Source organism: Oncorhynchus tshawytscha, linkage group LG12, assembly GCF_018296145.1.
Source record: "Oncorhynchus tshawytscha isolate Ot180627B linkage group LG12, Otsh_v2.0, whole genome shotgun sequence".
Lineage (NCBI taxonomy): Eukaryota > Metazoa > Chordata > Actinopteri > Salmoniformes > Salmonidae > Oncorhynchus > Oncorhynchus tshawytscha.
In genome coordinates this window covers 13,607,831-13,630,189 of record NC_056440.1, presented here as the reverse complement: position 1 = coordinate 13,630,189, position 22,359 = coordinate 13,607,831, and the positions used below count along the sequence as shown (strand labels likewise).

The window sequence follows — 22,359 nt, the reverse complement described above, 5'->3', positions numbered from 1 at the left end:
AGCTCTGATAGCTACGTAGCTATGGTGATATCATTATCATGGAGGATTTTAAAAGACCCTTAAATTATGTATGCCTCTAAACTGCGAAGGCTCCTCCAACCAAATTAGTTATTTTACATTGCTGCTTCGAGCATAATTATAGTTTACTTCTTCTCCCATGATGCAATTCACTAAGCACCCATCCAACCCCTTAGTAGGCCAACAGTACAATATCCCCCAGCAACTTAGATACTGTACATAGCAGTGTAGCTTTAATCATGTAGGAAGTAGGAATGCTCATTAATCATTTGAGTCAACATTAGATCATATTCTCCTCATAATGCTATTTAGAAACACATCACATAGACTGTAGATTCTAGCTGTAGAAAGCCCCTCCCTACCTACCCACCACTTCCTGTGTGTGACATCACCACAGACCAGAGGTTCTAAATATTTATATCCTGCACTCTCATTGGTCCCTCAGCTATTCCATATTTCCTGATTGGACTCTCCTATTCAATCATTTCATGAATAAGTCAAAAGGAACATGTCACGTTCTGACCTTTATTTCCTTTGTTTTGTATTTATTTAGTATGGTCAGGGCGTGAGTTGGGTGGGCAGCCTATGTTTGATTTTCTATGATTTGGGATTTCTATGTTTCGGCCTAGTATGGTTCTCAATCAGAGGCAGGTGTCATTAGTTGTCTCTGATTGAGAATCATACTTAGGTAGCCTGGGTTGCACTGTTTGTTTGTGGGTGATTGTCTATGTTGATGGCTTGTTTCAGCGCAGCTCGCATTAGCTTCACGGTTGTTATTTTGTTTACTGTTTTTGTATAGTGTTTCAGTGTTCAGTGTTTTCTTTATTAAAATTCATCATGAACACGTACCACGCCGCATTTTGGTCCTCCGATCCTTCTCGCCTCTCCTCTTCAGATGAAGAGGAGGACGACCGTGACAGAACGGTGTAGTGACTGTGACTTATGGGTCACCTCTGTGGTGCAATTCATTCATACTTGACAAGCTTGTCACTTTAAAATATATATTTCATTTCATACGGTCCTCCTGTACCCCCAACATTAGATATTTTTTTTGTGGCCCCTGACAAGCACACCTGATTCTACTTGTCTACTAATTATCAAGCCCTTGACAGGTTGAATCAAGTTCTTGTCCGGGCTACAACAAAAATGTGTTCTGTTGGGGGTAGACAAGGGCTGGAATTGGGAAACACTGGTCTACGCAATCTAATGAAACACTTTGATGTTAATGTAAAGTAAGTACATTAATAAAGACCCATACACTGAATATTGGGGTGTGTCTGGGAGGTTATAAATGAAGGGAGAGCTAACTTTGACTTCTCTATCATGAATAGATGTAGATGAATCTAAAGTGAGGGTGAAAGAGATCTATTTGATGTGTGGTTGCCTCCCCTAATGACAGCGATAAAGGGCTGTAAACTCCTGCAGGGCCCTTGGAGCCTTCTGACAAGATTAATAGGGAGGAGAGGAAGGTATGAAGAGGAGAGAAAAGGAGGAGAGCAATTACTGGAGCCTTATCCTGAGGGAAGCAGAGAGAGAGAGAGAGGGAGGGTCTGCATACTAAGAGATGTGTAGCTTAACCTGCTGTCCAATCCTCCTCTCCTTTTGGCCTCCCTCCCTCCCTCCCTCCCTCTATTACTTTACCACATGGAGACTGCCTCCAGGCAGGAAATGTACACTCCACTCTCATGTGGTGAACCAATAACTGTATAGGTGCTGTAAAGACCAGGAACCACTCGTACACATTACACACACATGCTCACAATAGAAACACCCAGCAAAGAAAGAGGGACCGGGGCCAAGCTTCCTGCTATCCAGGACCTCTATGCCAGGCGGTGTCAGAGGAAGGCCCTAAAAATTGTCAAAGACTCCAGCCACCCTAGTCATAGACTGCTTCCTCTGCTACCGCACGGCAAGCGGTGCCGGAGCGCCAAGTCTAGGTCCAAGAGGCTTCTAAACAGATTCTAAGCAAGAAGACTCCTAAACACCTAATCAAATGGCTGGTAGCTGGGGTGGCAGGTAGCCTAGTGGTTAGAGAGTTGGGCCAGTAACCGAAAGGTTGCTGGATCAAATCCCTGAGCTGACAAGCTGTGAATCTATCTATCGTTCAGTTAACCCACTGTCCCCAGTAGGCCGTCATTGTAAATAAGAATGAGTTCTTAACTAACTTGCCTAGTTAAATAAAGGTTACACATGGCTACCCAGACTAATTGTATTGCCCCCTTCCCCTCTTTTACACCACTGCTGTTATCATCTATGCATATTCACTTTAATAACTCTTCCTACATGTACATATTACCTCAACTAACCGGTGCCCCCACACATTGACTCTGTACTGGTACCCCCCTGTATATACTCTCACTACTAGCAGTTATTTTACTGCTGCTCTTAATTACTTGTTACTTTTATTTCTTATTGTTATCTGTATTTTTTTAAACTGCATTGTTGTTTAGGGGCTCGTAAGTAACCATTTCACTGTAAGGTCTACTACACCTGTTGTATTCGGCGCAAGTGACTAATACAATTTGATTTGACTTGATATGCATGTTGACATAATCAATATCACAGCATGGATACACATGTACATAGAGACACTGAGACACAGGTACATAGAGACACAGATACACAGGTACATAGAGACACAGGTACATAGAGACACAGAGACACTGAGACACAGGTACATAGAGATACACAGACACTGAGACACAGGTACATAGAGACACAGATACACAGGTACATAGAGACACTGAGACACAGGTACATAGAGACACAGAGACACAGGTACATAGAGACACAGGTACATAGAGATACAGAGACACTAAGACACAGGTACATAGCGATACAGAGACACAGAGACGCAGGTACATAGAGACACAGAGACACTGAGACACAGGTACATAGAGACACAGATATACTAAGACACAGGTACATAGAGACACAGAGACACAGGTACATAGAGACACAGGTACATAGAGATACAGAGACACTAAGACACAGGTACATAGAGACACAGGTACATAGAGGCACAGACACAGGTACATAGAGATACAGAGACACTAAGACACCGGTACATAGAGACACAGAGACACTGAGACACAGGTACATAGAGACACAGAGACCCCGAGACACAGGTACATAGAGACACAGAGACACTGAGACACAGGTACATAGAGGCACAGGTACATAGAGATACAGAGACACTAAGACACAGGTACATAGAGACACAGAGACACAGGTACATAGAGACACAGGTACATAGAGATACAGAGACACTAAGACACAGGTACATAGAGACACAGAGACACAGGTACATAGAGACACAGGTACATAGAGACACAGACACAGGTACATAGAGATACAGAGACACTAAGACACAGGTACATAGAGACACAGAGACACTGAGACACAGGTACATAGAGACACAGAGACCCTGAGACACAGGTACATAGAGACACAGAGACACTGAGACACAGGTACATAGAGGCACAGGTACATAGAGATACTGAGACACTAAGACACAGGTACATAGAGACACAGAGACACAGGTACATAGAGACACAGAGACACTAAGACACAGGTACATAGAGACACTGAGACACAGGTACATAGAGACACAGAGACACTGAGACACAGGTACATAGAGACACAGAGACACTGAGACACAGGTACATAGAGACACAGAGACACTGAGACACAGGTACATAGAGACACTGAGACACAGGTACATAGAGACACAGACACACTAAGACACAGGTACATAGAGACATTGAGACACAGGTACATAGAGACACAGACACAGGTACATTGAGACACAGAGACACTAAGACACAGGTACATAGAGACACTGAGACACAGGTACATAGAGACACAGAGACACAGGTACATAGAGACACAGAGACACAGGTACATAGAGACACAGAGACACTAAGACAGAGGTACATAGAGGCACTGATACACAGGTACATAGAGACACAGACACAGGTACATAGAGACACTGAGACACAGAGACACAGGTACATAGAGACACCGAGACACAGAGACACAGGTACATAGAGACACAGACACAGGTACATAGAGACACAGACACAGGTACATAGAGACACAGAGGCACTAAGACACAGGTATATAGAGGAGAAGTCTATTAATGGCCGATTAATTAGGGACGATTTTAAGTTTTCATAACAATCGGAAATCTGTATTTTTGGACACCGATTTGGCAGTTTTTTTTACACGTTTATTTAACGAGGCAAGTCAGTTAAGAACATATTCTTGTTTTCAATGAAGGCCAAGGAACGGTGGGTTAACTGCCTGTTCAGGGGCAGAACAACAGATTTTTACCTTGTCAGCTTGGGGATTCGTTTTTGCTACCTTCCATTTACTAGTCCAACGCTCTAACCACCTGCCTTACATTGCACACCACAAGGAGCCTGCATGGCAGGCTGACTACCTGTTACACGAGGGCAGCAAGAAGCCAAGGTAAGTTGCTAGCTAGCATTAAACTTATCTTATAAAAAACAATCAATCTTAACATAATCACTAGTTAACTACACATGTTGGGGAATAATCAGAACTAGTTGGTAACATAGGTAAGATGTTTTATATTCATCATATGTTTGTAAGTTACTTCTCATCAGAATGTTTATTTTTGTATAATACTGTGGCGGGGTTGCAGTTATCTGTTCTCTGTCAGGAATAAGTTACTTGGTCCGCAGAGAAGGGAGAGGTCAAGCGTGTATCTCTTGGCTCCACAATGTCTGTGTGCCAGTCAATGTGTCTCTGTGATCTTGTCAAGGAGGGGTGGATTTGATATATGCCTGTTGATGTGAGGATTTGTTTTATGGTTCTGAGTTTGAGAAAATGACATAGTTTAGGACACAAAGCTGAACGATAAAGTATGGCCAATGCTGTCTGGCTATGTGTGTCTTTGCTATAAAGGATCTCAGTTGCAATGTGTAAGGGACTCTCAGAGAATTCATTGATAGACACTGATTGATCTGAGAGTCACAGGGTTGTGATGGAGCTCATATAATTAAAGATGGACTTTATGATAACTCTGACTTGTGTGTGGTGGTTTGCTCTCATGATTTGGTAAATACAGGAAATTTCCACGACACACATGGTTGATATTATTAGTTTATCTAGCGTGTCCTGCGCTGCATATAATCGATGCGGTTCCTGTTAATTTCTCTTCGATTCACAGAATACTTCGCCAAACGGGTGATGATTTAGCACTGTCGTTGCACTAAACCTAACCATAAACATCAATGCCTTTCTTTAAAATCAATAAACAAGTATATCTTTTTAAACCTGCATATTTAGTTAATATTGCCTGCTAACATGAATTTCTTATAATTAGGGAAATTGTGTCACTTCTCTTGCGTTCCATGCAAGCAGTCAGGGTATATGCAGCAGTTTGGGCCGCCTGGCTCATTGCGAACTGGGTGAAGTCCATTTATTCCTTACAAAACCTGTAATTAATATGCCAGAATTGTACATAATTATGACATAACATTGAAGGTTGTACAATGTAACAGCAATATTTAGACTTAGGGATGACACCCGTTAGATAAAATACGGAACTGTTCCGTATTTCACTGAAATAAAAAACGTCTTGTTTTCTAAATGATAGTTTCCGGATTCAACCATATCAATGATCAAAGGCTCGTACTTCTGTGTGTTATTATGTTATAATTAAGTATATGATTTGATATTTGATAGAGCAGTCTGACTGAGCGATGGTAGACAGCAGCAGGCTCATAAGCATTCATTCAAACATCACTTTCGTGCGTTTGCCAGCAGCTCCTCGCTGTGCTTCGAGCATTGAGCCGTTTATGACTTCAAGCCTATCAACTCCCGAGATTAGGCTGGTGTAACCGATGTGAAATAGCTAGCTAGTTAGCGGGGTGCACGCTAATAGCGTTTCAAATCGGTGACGTCACTCGGTCTGAGACTTGGAGTAGTTGTTCCCCTTGCTCTGCATTACCATACGTCCCTGTTGTTACCATACGTCCTTGTTGTTACCATACATCCCTGTTGTTAACAAACGTCCCTGTTGTTACAGTACCAGTCAAAAGTTTGGACACACCTACTTATTTTTTGTACTTCTTTCTACATTGTAGAATAGTAGTGAAGACATCAAAACTATGAAATAACACCTATGGAATCATGTAGTAACCAAAATAGTGTTAAACAAATCCAAATATATTTCATATTTTATATTCTTCAAAGTAGTCACCCTTTATCTTGATGATAGCTTTGCAAACTCTTGGCATTCTCTCAACCAGCTTTATGAGCTAGTCACCTTCGTCACAGACCTAATTACACGTTTATATGGTGGCAACAAACATGATAAAACATGAAAAGACCTGGTTCAAAAGCAATCCATAGTAATAAACTATGGCAGGAAAACATGATCTACATGTAAAGGAATAGTGAGGCAGCAGACACACCCCTTCAGAAGAAAGTACTCATTAGAATGGGCCACGTAACCATAGACACAGACACCTCTCTTTCCTTCCACCTGCAGTTCAGTTTGATTGTCTTTTATCAAATGAACATATGGATTGATACTATAGAGGTGCACAGTTAGTGTCTACATTAACACACATGCTAAAAGTTATCAAGATGCAACATACATGCACACACCATTGCCTACGAGAAGATAGGGAAGACATACTGTATATATGCACTGTGCACTGTAAATTAACATCTGTTATCTGCTTCACTGTTATCTGATGGAAGAAGTCAATGAAACCATGATTATCTGATTCACTGTTATCTGACTCACTGTTATCTGATGGGAGAAGTCAATGAAACCATGATTATCTCACTCACTGTTATCTGACTCACTGTTATCTGATTCACTGTTATCTAGAGATCTTCTGTTGAATCTGACAATTAATCTTAATGGTTGTACAGTCGTCTCAAATAAAACTGTGAAGGACCTCGGCGTTACTCTGGACCCTGATCTCTCTTTTGAAGAACATATCAAGACCATTTCAAGGACAGCTTTTTTCTATCTACGTAACATTGCAAAAATCAGAAACTTTCTGTCCAAAAATGATGCAGAAAAATTAATCCATGCTTTTGTCACTTCTAGGTTAGACTACTGCAATGCTCTACTTTCCGGCTACCCGGATAAAGCACTAAATAAACTTCAGTTGGTGCTAAATACGGCTGCTAGAATCCTGACTAGAACCAAAATATTTGATCATATTACTCCAGTGCTAGCCTCTCTACACTGGCTTCCTGTCAAAGCAAGGGCTGATTTCAAGGTTTTACTGCTAACCTACAAAGCATTACATGGGCTTGCTCCTACCTATCTCTCTGATTTGGTCCGGCCGTACATACCTACACGTACGCTACGGTCACAAGACGCAGGCCTCCTAATTGTCCCTAGAATTTCTAAGCAAACAGCTGGAGGCAGGGCTTTCTCCTATAGAGCTTTTATGGAACGGTCTGCCTACCCCTGTCAGAGACGCAAACTCGGTCTCAACCTTTAAGTCCTTACTGAAGACTTATCTCTTCAGTGGGTCATATGATTGAGTGTAGTCTGGCCCAGGAGTGGGAAGGTGAACGGAAAGGCTCTGGAGCAACGAACCACCCTTGCTGTCTCTGCTTGGCCGGTTCCCCTCTTCCCACTGGGATTCTCTGCCTCTAACCCTATTACAGGGGCTGAGTCACTGGCTTACTGGGGCTCTCTCATGCCGTCCCTGGAAGGGGTGCGTCACCTGTGGGTTGATTCACTGATGTGGTCATCCTGTCTGGGTTGGCGCCCCCCCTTGGGTTGTGCCATGGCGGAGATCTTTGTGGGCTATACTCAGCCTTGTCTCAGGATGGTAAGTTGGTGGTTGAAGATATCCCTCTAGTGGTGTGGGGGCTGTGCTTTTGGCAAAGTGGGTGGGGTTATATCCTTCCTGTTTGGCCCTGTCTGGGGGTGTCCTCGGATGGGGCCACAGTGTCTCCTGACCCCTCCTGTCTCAGCCTCCAGTATTTATGCTGCAGTAGTTAATGTGTCGGGGGGCTAGGGTCAGTTTGTTATATCTGGAGTACCTCTCCTGTCCTATTCGGTGTCCTGTGTGAATCTAAGTGTGCGTTCTCTAATTCTCTCTTTCTCTCTCTCTCTCTCGGAGGACCTGAGCCCTAGGACCATGCCCCAGGACTACCTGACATGATGACTCCTTGCTGTCCCCAGTCCACCTGACCGTGCTGCTGCTCCAGTTTCAACTGTTCTGCCTTATTATTATACGACCATGCTGGTCATTTATGAACATTTGAACATCTTGGCCATGTTCTGTTATAATCTCCACCCAGCACAGCCAGAAGAGGACTGGCCACCCCACATAGCCTGGTTCCTCTCTAGGTTTCTTCCTAGGTTTTGGCCTTTCTAGGGAGTTTTTCCTAGCCACCGTGCTTCTACACCTGCATTGCTTGCTGGTTGGGGTTTTAGGCTGGGTTTCTGTACAGCACTTTGAGATATCAGCTGATGTACGAAGGGCTATATAAATCAATTTGATTTGATTTGATTTATCTGACTCACTGTTATCTGATGGGAGAAGTCAATGAAACCATGATTATCTGATTCACTGTTATCTGACTCACTGTTATCTGACTCACTGTTATCTGATGGGAGAAGTCAATGAAACAATGATTATCTCACTCACTGTTATCTGACTCACTGTTATCTGATGGAAGAAGTCAATGAAACCATGATTATCTGATTCACTGTTATCTGACTCACTGTTATCTGACTAACTGTTATCTGACTCACTGTTATCTGACTCACCGTTATCTGATTCAATGTTATCTGATTCACTGTTGTCTGACTCACTGTTATCTGACTCACTGTTATCTGATTCACTGTTATCTGACTCATTGTTAACTGACTCACTGTTATCTGATTCACTGTTATCTGACTCACTGTTATCTGATTCACTGTTATCTGACTCACTGTTATCTGACTCACTGTTGTCTGACTCACTGTTGTCTGACTCACTGTTGTCTGACTCACTGTTATCTGACTCACTGTTATCTGACTCACTGTTATCTGACTCATTGTTAACTGACTCACTGTTATCTGACTCACTGTTATCTGACTCACTGTTATCTGACTCACTGTTATCTGATTCACTGTTGTCTGACTCACTGTTATCTGATGGGAGAAGTCAATGAAACCATGATTATCTCACTCACTGTTATCTGACTCACTGTTATCTGACTCACTGTTATCTGACTCATTGTTATCTGACTCACTGTTATCTGATTCAATGTTATCTGATTCACTGTTGTCTGACTCACTGTTATCTGACTCACTGTTATCTGATTCACTGTTATCTGACTCATTGTTAACTGACTCACTGTTATCTGACTCACTGTTATCTGACTCACTGTTGTCTGACTCACTGTTATCTGACTCACTGTTGTCTGACTCACTGTTGTCTGACTCACTGTTGTCTGACTCACTGTTATCTGACTCACTGTTATCTGACTCACTGTTATTGTTCTGACTCACTGTTATCTGACTCACTGTTATCTGACTCACTGTTATCTGATTCACTGTTATCTGACTCACTGTTGTCTGACTCACTGTTGTCTGACTCACTGTTGTCTGACTCACTGTTATCTGACTCACTGTTATCTGACTCATTGTTAACTGACTCACTGTTATCTGACTCACTGTTATCTGACTCACTGTTATCTGACTCACTGTTATCTGACTCACTGTTATCTGACTCACTGTTATCTGATGGGAGAAGTCAATGAAACCGTGATAAATAGAAGAGAGATGCTTCATACCATACAATCTGTCTTGTTTTAATAAAAGACATATCAGTAGCATACGATGCACAGGTCAGTGATTGTAATCATGGGGGAATGACTGAAACACATCCAAACAGTTGTTGCACACTTGGATAATTACTCAAATCACAATCAGATCAGTTATCCCATTGGCTGAAGATTGTTTGATATGAGACACACAGCTGTGTTGACTTCCCTGTGTTGTCTTGCTTAGGGCACGACAGCACTTAGCCCGTCTGGACTTGAGACTTACACTGTCATTTCGCGATTTATTTGCATTTCTTCTATGTCTTATATCTTGCTCTATTTTCAAACCATTTGAGACCCAAAATGTAGTCACTTGTCCATAATTTCATTTCAATTCTCAGACCATTACAGCAATACCATTTGTCCTCTCAGCACTCCTCTTCATACAGTAACATCTGACCTCTCGCGTTCATATTCTTCCCTGTGAAACTATTTCAATTTCTATGTCTTACATCTCATACTATTTAAACTCAATTTCATCTCAATTCTCAGATCATTACAGAAATATAGTTTCCCTTTCAGTTCTTGCGTTCTTACTATTCTATGAATCTATTTACATGAATTGTCTATATTAGTCCAGGCAATATGTGAGATTTTAAACTTGCTCTCTTTTATCCTTTTGACACACAAACAGTCCAGTAACAAGCAGCACTAATCATTTTCTCCTGCTGAACTTCAGATACTGTGTAAGGGCAGCAGGGACTTCTATAAATATCAAGAACAGACATGAATATTAAAACAGGAACTCTCTCCCCCCCCTCCATCCCCCTCTACATATCTCTCTTCATCTCTCCATCTCTCTCGCTCTCTTTATCCCTCTCCCCCTCCATCCCCCTCTACATATCTCTCTTCATCTCTCCATCTCTCTCGCTCTCTTTATCCCTCTCCCCCCTCCATCCCCCTCTACATATCTCTTCATCTTCATCTCTCCATCTCTCTCCTCTCTTTATCCCTCTCCATCTCCTCGCCCTCCCTCCCCTCCATCCCCCTCAACATATCTCTCTTCATCTCTCCATCTCTCTCGCTCTCTTTATCCCTCTCCCCCTCCATCCCCCTCTACATATCTCTCTTCATCTCTCCATCTCTCTCGCTCTCTTTATCCCTCTCCCCCCCTCCATCCCCCTCTACATATCTCTCTTCATCTCTCCATCTCTCTCGCTCTCTTTATCCCTCTCCCTCCTCCCTCCCTCCCCTCCATCCCCCTCAACATATCTCTCTTCATCTCTCCATCTCTCTCGCTCTCTTTATCCCTCTCCCTCCCCCTCCATCCCCCTCTACATATCTCTCTTCATCTCTCCATCTCTCTCGCTCTCTTTATCCCTCTCCCCCTCCATCCCCCTCTACATATCTCTCTTCATCTCTCCATCTCTCTCGCTCTCTTTATCCCTCTCTCTTTATCCCCTCCATCCATCCCCCTCTACATATCTCTCTTCATCTCTCCATCTCTCTCGCTCTCTTTATCCCTCTCCCTCCTCCCTCCCTCCCCTCCATCCCCCTCAACATATCTCTCTTCATCTCTCCATCTCTCTCGCTCTCTTTATCCCTCTCCCCCTCCCTCCCTCCCTCCCTCCCTCCCCCTCTACATATCTCTCCTCATCTCTCCATCTCACGTTCTCTTTATCTCCCCCTCCCCATCCCTCCATCCCCCTCTACATATCTCACTTCATCTCTCCATCTCTCACGTTCTCTTTACCCCCCTCCTCTCCCTCCCCCTCCCTCCCTGACCAGCCAACTATCTCCACTGCACTCCAGTCAACCTACTTAAAATAGTGGTGCGTCCTCGAAACACGAAGTCTGTTAAGAGACACTGCAAGTAGATGAAAGCAGGGCGTGATGGTGTGGATCCTTCAGCTCACCAAACTGGAGGTGTATCACGACACAGAGACACCAGCTCTGAGGAAGAACAAGCCAGCCGCCCCCTGTATGTCTGACACCTTCTACTTGTACTGTAATTAGAATTGCCTTCTAATTAATGACTCCTCCACATGCTCCACATTCAGTCAATAGGAATGTACAGTATACATGACATAATCTATCTTCCCTTGTTCAGACTCCTGCAGTAGACTGTGATGACACATCCTCAAGAAACACTACTGCGTTTAGCGGTTAGCTGGTTTTTACCGCCTCTTTGGTAACACGATCAAGATCGATTAGAATCATGTTTTTCCATTCTAGAGTGGTGTTTCTGAGTCAATTCCAAAGCCTGGTCACATATCACATCCTGTGGGATCTCAGATATCCACTTTGACCACAAGAACAAAACACAATTTTATTACTATATCAGTGAACTACAGCTGTTGTTAGTTTAAACCAAACTTGTGTTATGACAAAAGCTACCATTCCAAAAGTAATTTGGATTTGAACTAGTCGTACATCCAATTAACAGATTTAATAGCATCTTCTACAGAGCGAAACCGTTTTACTGAAAATCTCAAAAGCATAATATGGAAATACTGTGAGGAAAACTCTGTTTCCAAATAATTCCACACACTGCTTAATTGACTCTCTCTCTATAAATGGCAAACAAACATTTTTTCTCCAACAGAAAAGCTCTGTCTGTCTAGGAAGCATCAGATTCTGTTTGATCAAATTGCAGAAAGACAGCAAGCACTCTAAAACTTGACATGTATAATAAAAGAAAGATCATTTAAGCTGATATAATCTGTGGCTGGACTAGCCGACACCTGAGAATGAAAAGATGATGAAGACATACGATGAAGACATATGATGAAGACATAAGATGAAGACATGGTGATGAAGACATGTGATGAAGACATAGTGATGAAGACATATGATGAAGTCATACGTTGAAGACATATGATGAAGACATGTGATGAAGACATAGTGATGAAGACATATGATGAAGACATATGATGAAGACATACGATGAAGACATATGATGAAGACATATGATGAAGATATATGATGAAGACAGTGATGAAGACATGATGAAGACATAGTGATGAAGACATGTGATGAAGACATAAGATGAAGACATATGATGAGGACGTGATGAAGACACAATGAAGACGTGATGAAGACATATAGTGAAGACATATGATGAAGACATATAATGAAGACATATAATGAAGATATGATGAGGACATTATGATGAAGACATATAGTGAAGACATACGATGAAGGCATATAATGAAAACATGATGAAGACATATAGTGAAGACATACGATGAAGGCATATAATGAAAACATGATGAAGACATGATGAAGACATATAATGAAGACATGATGAAGACGTGATGAAGACATATAGTGAAGACATACGATGAAGACATATAATGAAGACATGATGAAGATGTATGATGAAGACATATAGTGAAGACATATGATGAAGACATGATGAAGACATAATGAAGACATGATGAAGACATAATGAAGACATGATGAAGACATGATGAAGATGTATGATGAAGACATATAGTGAAGACATATGATGAAGACATGATGAAGACATAATGAAGACATAATGAAGACATAATGAAGACATGATGAAGACATGATGAAGACATAATGAAGACATGATGAAGACATGATGAAGACATAATGAAGACATAATGATGAAGACATAATGATGAAGACATAATGATGAAGACATGATGAAGACATAATGATGAAGACATAATGATGAAGACATAATGAAGACATAATGATGAAGACATAATGATGAAGACATAATGATGAAGACATAATGATGAAGACATAATGAAGACATAATGATGAAGACATAATGATGAAGACATGATGAAGACATAATGATGAAGACATAATGATGAAGACATAATGAAGACATAATGATGAAGACATAATGATGAAGACATAATGATGAAGACATAATGATGAAGACATGATGAAGACATAATGATGAAGACAATGATGAAGACATAATGAAGACATGATGAAGACATGATGAAGACATAATGAAGACATGATGAAGACTATGATGAAGACATATTGAAGACATATGATGAAGACATATAATGAAGACATATAATGAAGACATGATGAAGACATAATGAAGACATAAAGATGAAGACATAATGATGAAGACATATAATGAAGACATGATGAAGACGTATGATGAAGACTATGATGAAGACATAATGAAGACATAAAGATGAAGACATAAAGATGAAGACATAATGATGAAGACATAATGATGAAGACATGATGAAGACATAATGATGAAGACATATGATGAAGACCTAATGAAGACATGATGAAGACATAATGAAGACATGATGAAGACATATGATGAACACATATACAATCCGATTAGAAGAGCTTGACTAGTGTTTGTGCAGACTGACTGTACTCTGAAGTTGAGCTGTGGCAACAAAGTATTTTCTAAGACAAAAAAAAAATTCCATACTGTGGAGTATGGAAGAAGTTTCCCACAGACACTGATATACCGTCAGTTTTGCGGGTTCACCCTAAAGGTCATGATAGAGGGCAAGATAGAGGGCAAGCTCTAAGTTAATCAGTGCCTAAGGGCAACTTCTACCCACAGCAGTAGGTTTGCACTTGGCACACACACACTTCAGGGACCTCTATGGCCTCGGGTGAGGAAGTCAGGACAGGGATCACACTGCACTCAAAACAAATCCAGCAGGATGACAACCATTATGAACAGATCTCCCTCCCTCCCTCCCTCCCTCCCTCCCTCCCTCCCTCCCTCCCTCCCTCCCTCCCTCCCTCCCTCCCTCCCTCCCTCCCTCCCTCCCTCCCTCCCTCCCTCCCTCCCCTCTCCCATCCCTCCCATCCCTCCCTCCCTCCCTCCCATCTCTCCCCTCCCTCTCCCATCTCTCCCCTCCCTCCCTCTTCCAGCCACACCTCCATAGGGGAAAGAACATATGAGACAACACTCGTGCCAACACTTACAGTAGGCCAAGCTGTATGCTTCTGAATCTGAACCACCAGCACTTACAGCATCCCTAAGGAACCCCATGCACCATCCATTTCCCCGACAGAGATAGTACAGAAACCACAGAGAGAATAGAGAGCATGTTATCACTTCCAGCCCACCAGGCATAGTAACCCCCCAAAAATGTACCACACACACATTAAAGACTAATTGCTTTTTGACTTAGAGTTGGCAATTGTTGAGCGGACCGGCACTGTGTTGATCTGATTTTAGATGTAGTCATCGTCCATAGACGCTTTAGGCCACCTTGATAATTTAATAAAATGCTGAGGAAGCGCCTATCAAACCGGCTGTCATTGGTTAATAGGCATTCCACAATGAAGACAATCAATCATTTGCACTTCCAGATAGTACAGTATGTACCAAGTACCATTACAATGCCTGGGGTGACAACATAATAAAGAGACAGACATGCAGACAGACAGGCAGACAGGCAGAGAGACAGACAGTCAGCAGACAAGCAGCAGACAAGCAGCAGACATGCAGAAAGCAGACAGGCAGAAAGCAGACAGGCTGACAGGCAGAAAGCAGACAGGAAGGGAGGCAGCAGACAGGTAGCAGACAGACAGACAGCAGACAGGTAGCAGACAGACAGATAGCAGACAGACAGGGAGGCAGCAGACAGACGGACAGCAGACAGACAGGGAGGAAGCAGACAGGCGGACAGCAGACAGACAGGTAGCAGACAGACAGACAGACAGCTGACATGTAGCAGACAGACAGATAGCAGACAGACAGGGAGGCAGCAGACAGGAGGACAGCAGACAGACAGGGAGCCAGCAGACATGCAGACAACAGACAGGCAGACAGACAGACAGACAGCAGACAGGTAGCAGACAGGCATACAACAGACATGCAGACAACAGACAGGCAGGCAAACAGGCAGGCAGACAGGCGGGCAGAAAGTAGACAGGCAGACAGGTAGTCAAACAGACAGGAGACAGACAGGCAAGCAGACTGGCAGACAGGCAAACAGACAGCAAACAGGCAGGCAGACGAAGTACTCCAACCAAGTACTTGGTGTCCAAATCCCTAAAACAGTCATCAGACAGGCAGCAGACAGGCAGCAGACAGGCAAAAAACAGACAGGAAGCAGACAGGCAGATAGCAGACAGACAGACAGGCAGCAGACAGGCAGACAGGGAGGTAGCAGACAGACAGACTGGCAGGCAGCAGACAGGCAAAAAACAGACAGGAAGCAGACAGACAGATAGCAGACAGACAGACAGGCAGCAGACAGGCAGACAGGGAGGTAGCAGACAGACAGACAGGCAGCAGACAGGCAAAAAGCAGACAGGAAGCAGACAGGCAGATAGCAGACAGACTGGCAGGTAGCAGACAGGCGGCAGACAGGCAGAAAGGCAGACAGACAGACAGTAGACAGGCAATCAAACAAACAGACAGGCAAGCAGACAGGCAAGCAGACAGGCAAACAGCAGACAGGCAGACATCAGACAGGCAGACAGCAGACAGGCAGCAAACAGGCAGGCAAGAAGACAGCAGACAGGCAGGCAAGTAGACAGTAGACAGCAAATAGGCAGGCAAACAAACAGCAGACAGACAAACAGGCAGACAGCAAACAGGCAGGCAGTCGAAGTACTCCAACCAAGTGTCCAAATCACTAAGAACGTAAACACACATGCACACAGTTGTGAAGAAGAGGCGCAACAGCACTTCTTCCTCCTCAGGAGGTTGAAACAGTTTGGCATCGGACCTCAAATCCTCAAAAAGGTCTGCAGTTTAACCATTGAGAGCATCTTGACTGGCTGCATCACTGCTGCCCTCGAGCGCACGGCGCTACAGAGGGTTGTGCGGACAGCCCTGTATATAACTGGGGCCAAGCTCTATATCAGCATGACCTGGAAAATCCACCCAAGCCATAGACTATTCTCTCTGCGCCCGCACAGCAGGCGGTGCCGGTGAATTAAGTCTGACACCAACAGGCTCCTGAACAGCTTCTATCCCCATGCCATAAGACTCCTAAATAACTAACTAAACTAAAGAGCTAACAATATGGCTACAAGGACTGAGTTGACCTGTGTATTTCATTATTATTTTTACACTGCCTCTATGCACACTCACAGGGCCCTACACACTACACACACTGATACTCCAAAACACACGCGAACACTCACTGCATCATCTGCTCACTCACACAAATGCACATACATTTATACTGACACTACACACACTCACATACAAACTGCTGCTACTCTGTTTATAGACTCACATACAAACTGCTGCTACTCTGTTTATACTCTCACATAGTCTCCTTACCCCTATATATATCTACATCTATCGATCCAGTATCCCTGCACATTGTAAATATGGTAGTGGAACTGACACTGTATATAGTGTGCTCCTTTACTTTATCGTATTCTTCTTATTTCAGATTTTTAACTCTTGTGTGTTTTTGTTCTACCTTGCTATTTTTAGCATTACATTGTTATTGATTACTGCATTGCTGGGGTTAGAGCTTGCAAGAAAGACATTTCTGTACTTGTGACATTAAAACTTGAAACCATATCCACTGACTGCACCATTGAACTAAATCCAATAATCTGGAGGCGTTGGTGTTGCCCAAGGCAAAAGTATGTGGACACCCCTTCAAATTAGTTGATTCGGCTATTTCAGAAACAGACGTTGCTGACAGGTGTATAAAATCAAGCACACACACATGCAAACATTGACAGTAGAATGGCCGAGCTCACAGAACGGGACCGCCGAATGCTGAATGCCAGGATAACACTACCTGCCCCAATGCATAGTGCCAACTGTAAAGTTTGGTGGAGGAGGAATAATGGTCTGGGGCTGTTTTTAATGTCCCCTTAGTTCCAGTGAAAGGAAATTTTAAAGCTACATCATCTCCATGACATTCTAGATGATTCTGTGCTTCCAAATTTATGGCAACAGTTTGGGAAAGGCCCTTTCCTGTTTCAGCATGACAATGCCCCCGTGCACAAAGACAGGTCCATACAGAAATGGTTTGTCGAGATCAGTGTGGAAGAACTTGACTGGCCTGCACAGTGCCCTGACCTGAACCCAATCAAACACCTTTGGGATGAATTGGAACGCCGACTGCAAGCCAGGCCTAATCGCCCAAAATCAGTACCCAGCCTCACTAATGTGGCTGAATGGAAGCAATGTTCCAACATCTAGTGGAAAGCCTTCCCAGAAAAGTGGAGGCTGTTATAGCAGCAAAGAGGGAGACCAACTCCATATTAATGCCCATGATTTTGGAGTGAGATGTTTGACGAGCAGGTTTCCACATACTTTGGGTCATATAGTGTACTTCTATAAATGAATCACTCACAGAGGCTCAACAGATTAATATGGTGCTGAGATTGAGGCTGGTGCTGGTGCTGGTGCTGGTGCTGAGACTAATGCTATAGTTTAATCTGGTGCTGAGAGTAAGGCTGTAGTTTAATCAGGTGCTGAGAGTAAGGCTGTAGTTTAATCTGGTGCTGAGACTGATGATGTAGTTTAACCTGGTGCTGAGAGTAAGGCTGTAGTTTAATCTGGTGCTGAGACTGATGATGTAGTTTAACCTGGTGCTGAGAGTAAGGCTGTAGTTTAATCAGGTGCTGAGAGTAAGGCTGTAGTTTAATCTGGTGCTGGGAGTAAGGCTGTAGTTTAATCTGGTGCTGAGAGTAAGGCTGTAGTTTAATCTGGTGCTGAGAGTAAGGCTGTAGTTTAATCTGGTGCTGAGACTGATGATGTAGTTTAACCTGGTGCTGAGAGTAAGGCTGTAGTTTAATCTGGTGCTGAGAGTAAGGCTGTAGTTTAATCTGGTGTTGAGACTGATGATGTAGTTTAACCTGGTGCTGAGAGTAAGGCTGTAGGTTAATCTGGTGCTGAGACTGATGATGTAGTTTAACCTGGTGCTGAGAGTAAGGCTGTAGTGTAATCAGGTGCTGAGAGTAAGGCTGTAGTTTAATCTGGTGCTTAGAGTAAGGCTGTAGTTTAATCTGGTGCTGAGAGTAAGGCTGTAGTTTAATCAGGTGCTGAGATTAAGGCTGTAGTTTAATCTGGTGCTGAGACTGATGATGTAGTTTAATCTGGTGCTGAGAGTAAGGCTGTAGTTTAATCAGGTGCTGAGAGTAATGCTGTAGTTTAATCTGGTGCTGAGAGTAAGGCTGTAGTTTAATCAGGTGCTGAGAATAAGGCTGTAGTTTAATCTGGTGCTGAGAGTAAGGCTGTAGTTTAATCTGGTGCTGAGACTGATGATGTAGTTTAATCTTGTGCTGAGAGTAAGGCTGTAGTTTAATCTGGTGCTGAGAGTAAGGCTGTAGTTTAATCTGGTGCTGAGACTAATACTGTAGTTTAATCAGGTGCTGAGAGTAAGGCTGTAGTTTAATCTGGTGCTGAGAGTAAGGCTGTAGTTTAATCTGTTGCTGAGAGTAAGGCTGTAGTTTAATCTGGTGCTGAGACTAATACTGTAGTTTAATCTGGTGCTGAGAGTAAGGCTGTAGTTTAATCTGGTGCTGAGAGTACGGCTGTAGTTTAATCTGGTGCTGAGAGTAAGGCTGTAGTTTAATCTGGTGCTGAGACTAACACTGTAGTTTAATCTGTTGCTGAGACTAATACTGTAGTTTAATCTGGTGCTGAGACTAATACTGTAGTTTAGTCTGGTGCTGAGAGTAAGGCTGTAGTTTAATCTGGTGCTGAGAGTAAGGCTGTAGTTTAATCTGGTGCTGAGAGTAAGGCTGTAGTTTAATCTGGTGCTGAGACTAATACTGTTGTTTAATCTGGTGCTGAGACTAATACTGTAGTTTAATCTGGTGCTGAGAGTAAGGCTGTAGTTTAATCTGGTGCTGAGACTGATGATGTAGTTTAATCTGTTGCTGAGAGTAAGGCTGTAGTTTAATCTGGTGCTGAGACTAATACTGTAGTTTAATCTGGTGCTGAGAGTAAGGCTGTAGTTTAATCTGTTGCTGAGAGTAAGGCTGTAGTTTAATCTTGTGCTGAGAGTAAGGCTGTAGTTTAATCTGGTGCTGAGATTAAGGCTGTAGTTTAATCTGGTGCTGAGACTGATGATGTAGTTTAATCTGGTGCTGAGAGTAAGGCTGTAGTTTAATCAGGTGCTGAGAGTAAGGCTGTAGTTTAATCTGGTGCTGAGAGTAAGGCTGTAGTTTAATCTGGTGCTGAGAGTAATGCTGTAGTTTAATCTGGTGCTGAGAGTAAGGCTGTAGTTTAATCTGGTGCTGAGAGTAAGGCTGTAGTTTAATCTGGTGCTGAGAGTAAGGCTGTAGTTTAATCTGGTGCTGAGACTGATGATGTAGTTTAATATTGTGCTGAGAGTAAGGCTGTAGTTTAATCTGGTGCTGAGAGTAAGGCTGTAGTTTAATCTGGTGCTGAGACTAATACTGTAGTTTAATCAGGTGCTGAGAGTAAGGCTGTAGTTTAATCTGGTGCTGAGAGTACGGCTGTAGTTTAATCTGTTGCTGAGAGTAAGGCTGTAGTTTAATCTGGTGCTGAGACTAATACTGTAGTTTAATCTGGTGCTGAGAGTAAGGCTGTAGTTTAATCTGGTGCTGAGACTGATGATGTAGTTTAATCTGTTGCTGAGAGTAAGGCTGTAGTTTAATCTGGTGCTGAGACTAATACTGTAGTTTAATCTGGTGCTGAGACTAATACTGTAGTTTAATCTGGTGCTGAGAGTAAGGCTGTAGTTTAATCTGGTGCTGAGACTGATGATGTAGTTTAATCTTGTGCTGAGAGTAAGGCTGTAGTTTAATCTTGTGCTGAGAGTAAAGCTGTAGTTTAATCTGGTGCTGAGAGTAAGGCTGTAGTTTAATCTGGTGCTGAGACTAATACTGTAGTTTAATCTGTTGCTGAGACTATAGATGCATTACAAATGACACACATTCATTGAAAATGACATGGAAACAACATTGATTCAAGCAGTGTGTGTTCCCTTTACAGTTGCTTTTGACCAGGGCCCATAGTGTAGGCCAGGGATTATTTTATTTGTAACCTTTATTTAACTAGGCAGTTAAGGACAGTCAGTTAAGTCAGTTAAGGACAAATTCTTATTTACAATGATAGCCTACTATCAGCGAGTTAACTGCCTTGTTCAGGGGAAGGATGACAGATTTTTACCTTGTCAGCTCGTGGATTCGATCCAGCAACCTTTCGGTTACTGGCCCAACACTCTAACCACTAGGCTACCTGCCACCCCAGGGATAGAAGAACAACAAGCTGTGTGTGTTAATCAACCTCCCGTAAGAGGCCGGAGTCACAGGACACATGCCATGCCATGCTAGCATGATGCTGGAACTGTGTCCCGAATGACACCCTATTCCTCACATAGCACACTACTTTTGACCTGGGCCCTGGTCAAAAGTAGTGCACTATATAGGGAATAGGGTGCCATTTGGGATGCATCCTGGGACTTACTGGGCGTTGGTAGAGTCCATACTGTACTCTTCCTGATACCTATAGGCACAGTAGACAGATAGGGGACAGGTTAAGTCATTAGGAGGCAGGAAGGGAAGGAAGGCGGCATGCTTTCACAGAGGACATGCAAAAACAGAAGCGTCTCAGAGTAGGAGTGTCGATCTAGGATAACGACCCGGAAGAACTCAACCCTAGATTAGGATCACACATTAGGATTGACAGGGATTCTCGGATAAAATTATTTGATTAGTTTGGGAACAGACGGGAGACTCTGAATGCAAACCACAGGAGACCAGAGGAAGGAAGCAAAACCTACTGGGTCGGTCTCAATGGCTTCCACGTTCAACTGACGACAAATCGGACAGATTCCGTACTGTAGCAGCTTGAATGGATGTATCGGGGTGACATTGAAATCAATCAACAAACAGAGAATGAACATGTTAAGAACATGTTGAGAATCAGAGACACTGTCAAACGTGAAAACGTCAGATTCTTCTAGATCTGTATCACACTTCATACTCAGGTAGATGGTAGTTAAAGTTATAAACCTCTAGGGGTTTGCTAATATGAATCATGAGAATCAACCACACCATTCCTATATTTACAATGTACTTTTGATCAAACAGTCATAAGAAAAAATTAATATGGACCAATTGAATTATTATGAAGAATGCTCTGTATGACCAGTTCACTTGTCACGCCTTGACCTTAGAGACCCTTATTTATTCTCTATGTTTGGTTAGGTCAGGGTGTGACTCGGGTGGGAGAATCTATGTTTTCTATTTCTTTGTTGTTTTTGCCTAGTGTGGTTCCCAATCATAGGCAGCTGTCTATCGTTGTCTCTGATTGGGGATCATATATAAGATGTCATTTTCCGTTTGGGTTTTGTGGGGTGTTGTTTTCCGTTTAGTATCTGTACCTGACGGAACTGTTCGCTTTCGTAGTTGTTATTTTTGTTTGAGTGATTCTTGACAATAAAGATGATGAACACTTTCCACGCTGCGCTTCGGTCCCCTCTTCCTTACAATGACGAGCGTGACATCACTAAATATGATCTTCTTCAAATCCAAAGAGATAAAACCCTTTTTGGATTTGTCACTTCTTATAGTCTCACAGAATGTAGAACCTACATTGAACACCACACATTGGCTGCTACTACAGGCTGAATGATAGAACAGCTA

The 22,359-nt window shown here is 42.8% G+C and overlaps 1 protein-coding gene across 9 annotated transcripts in view; it reads right to left on the bottom strand.

Annotated features, from left to right (window-relative positions):
* The window catches only part of LOC112263911 (potassium channel subfamily T member 1-like), a 155,632-nt gene that overhangs the window by 70,146 nt on the left and 63,127 nt on the right, over nucleotides 1-22,359 (bottom strand). For 2 of the 9 annotated variants that reach the window (XM_042331365.1, XM_042331369.1), the window contains exon 2: nucleotides 21,179-21,217. The exons of the other annotated variants lie outside the window; for them this stretch is intronic. In XM_042331365.1, the coding sequence (XP_042187299.1) occupies nucleotides 21,179-21,217 (39 nt within the window). The remainder of the gene's footprint in view (nucleotides 1-21,178; nucleotides 21,218-22,359) is intronic. 9 annotated transcript variants of the gene reach the window in all.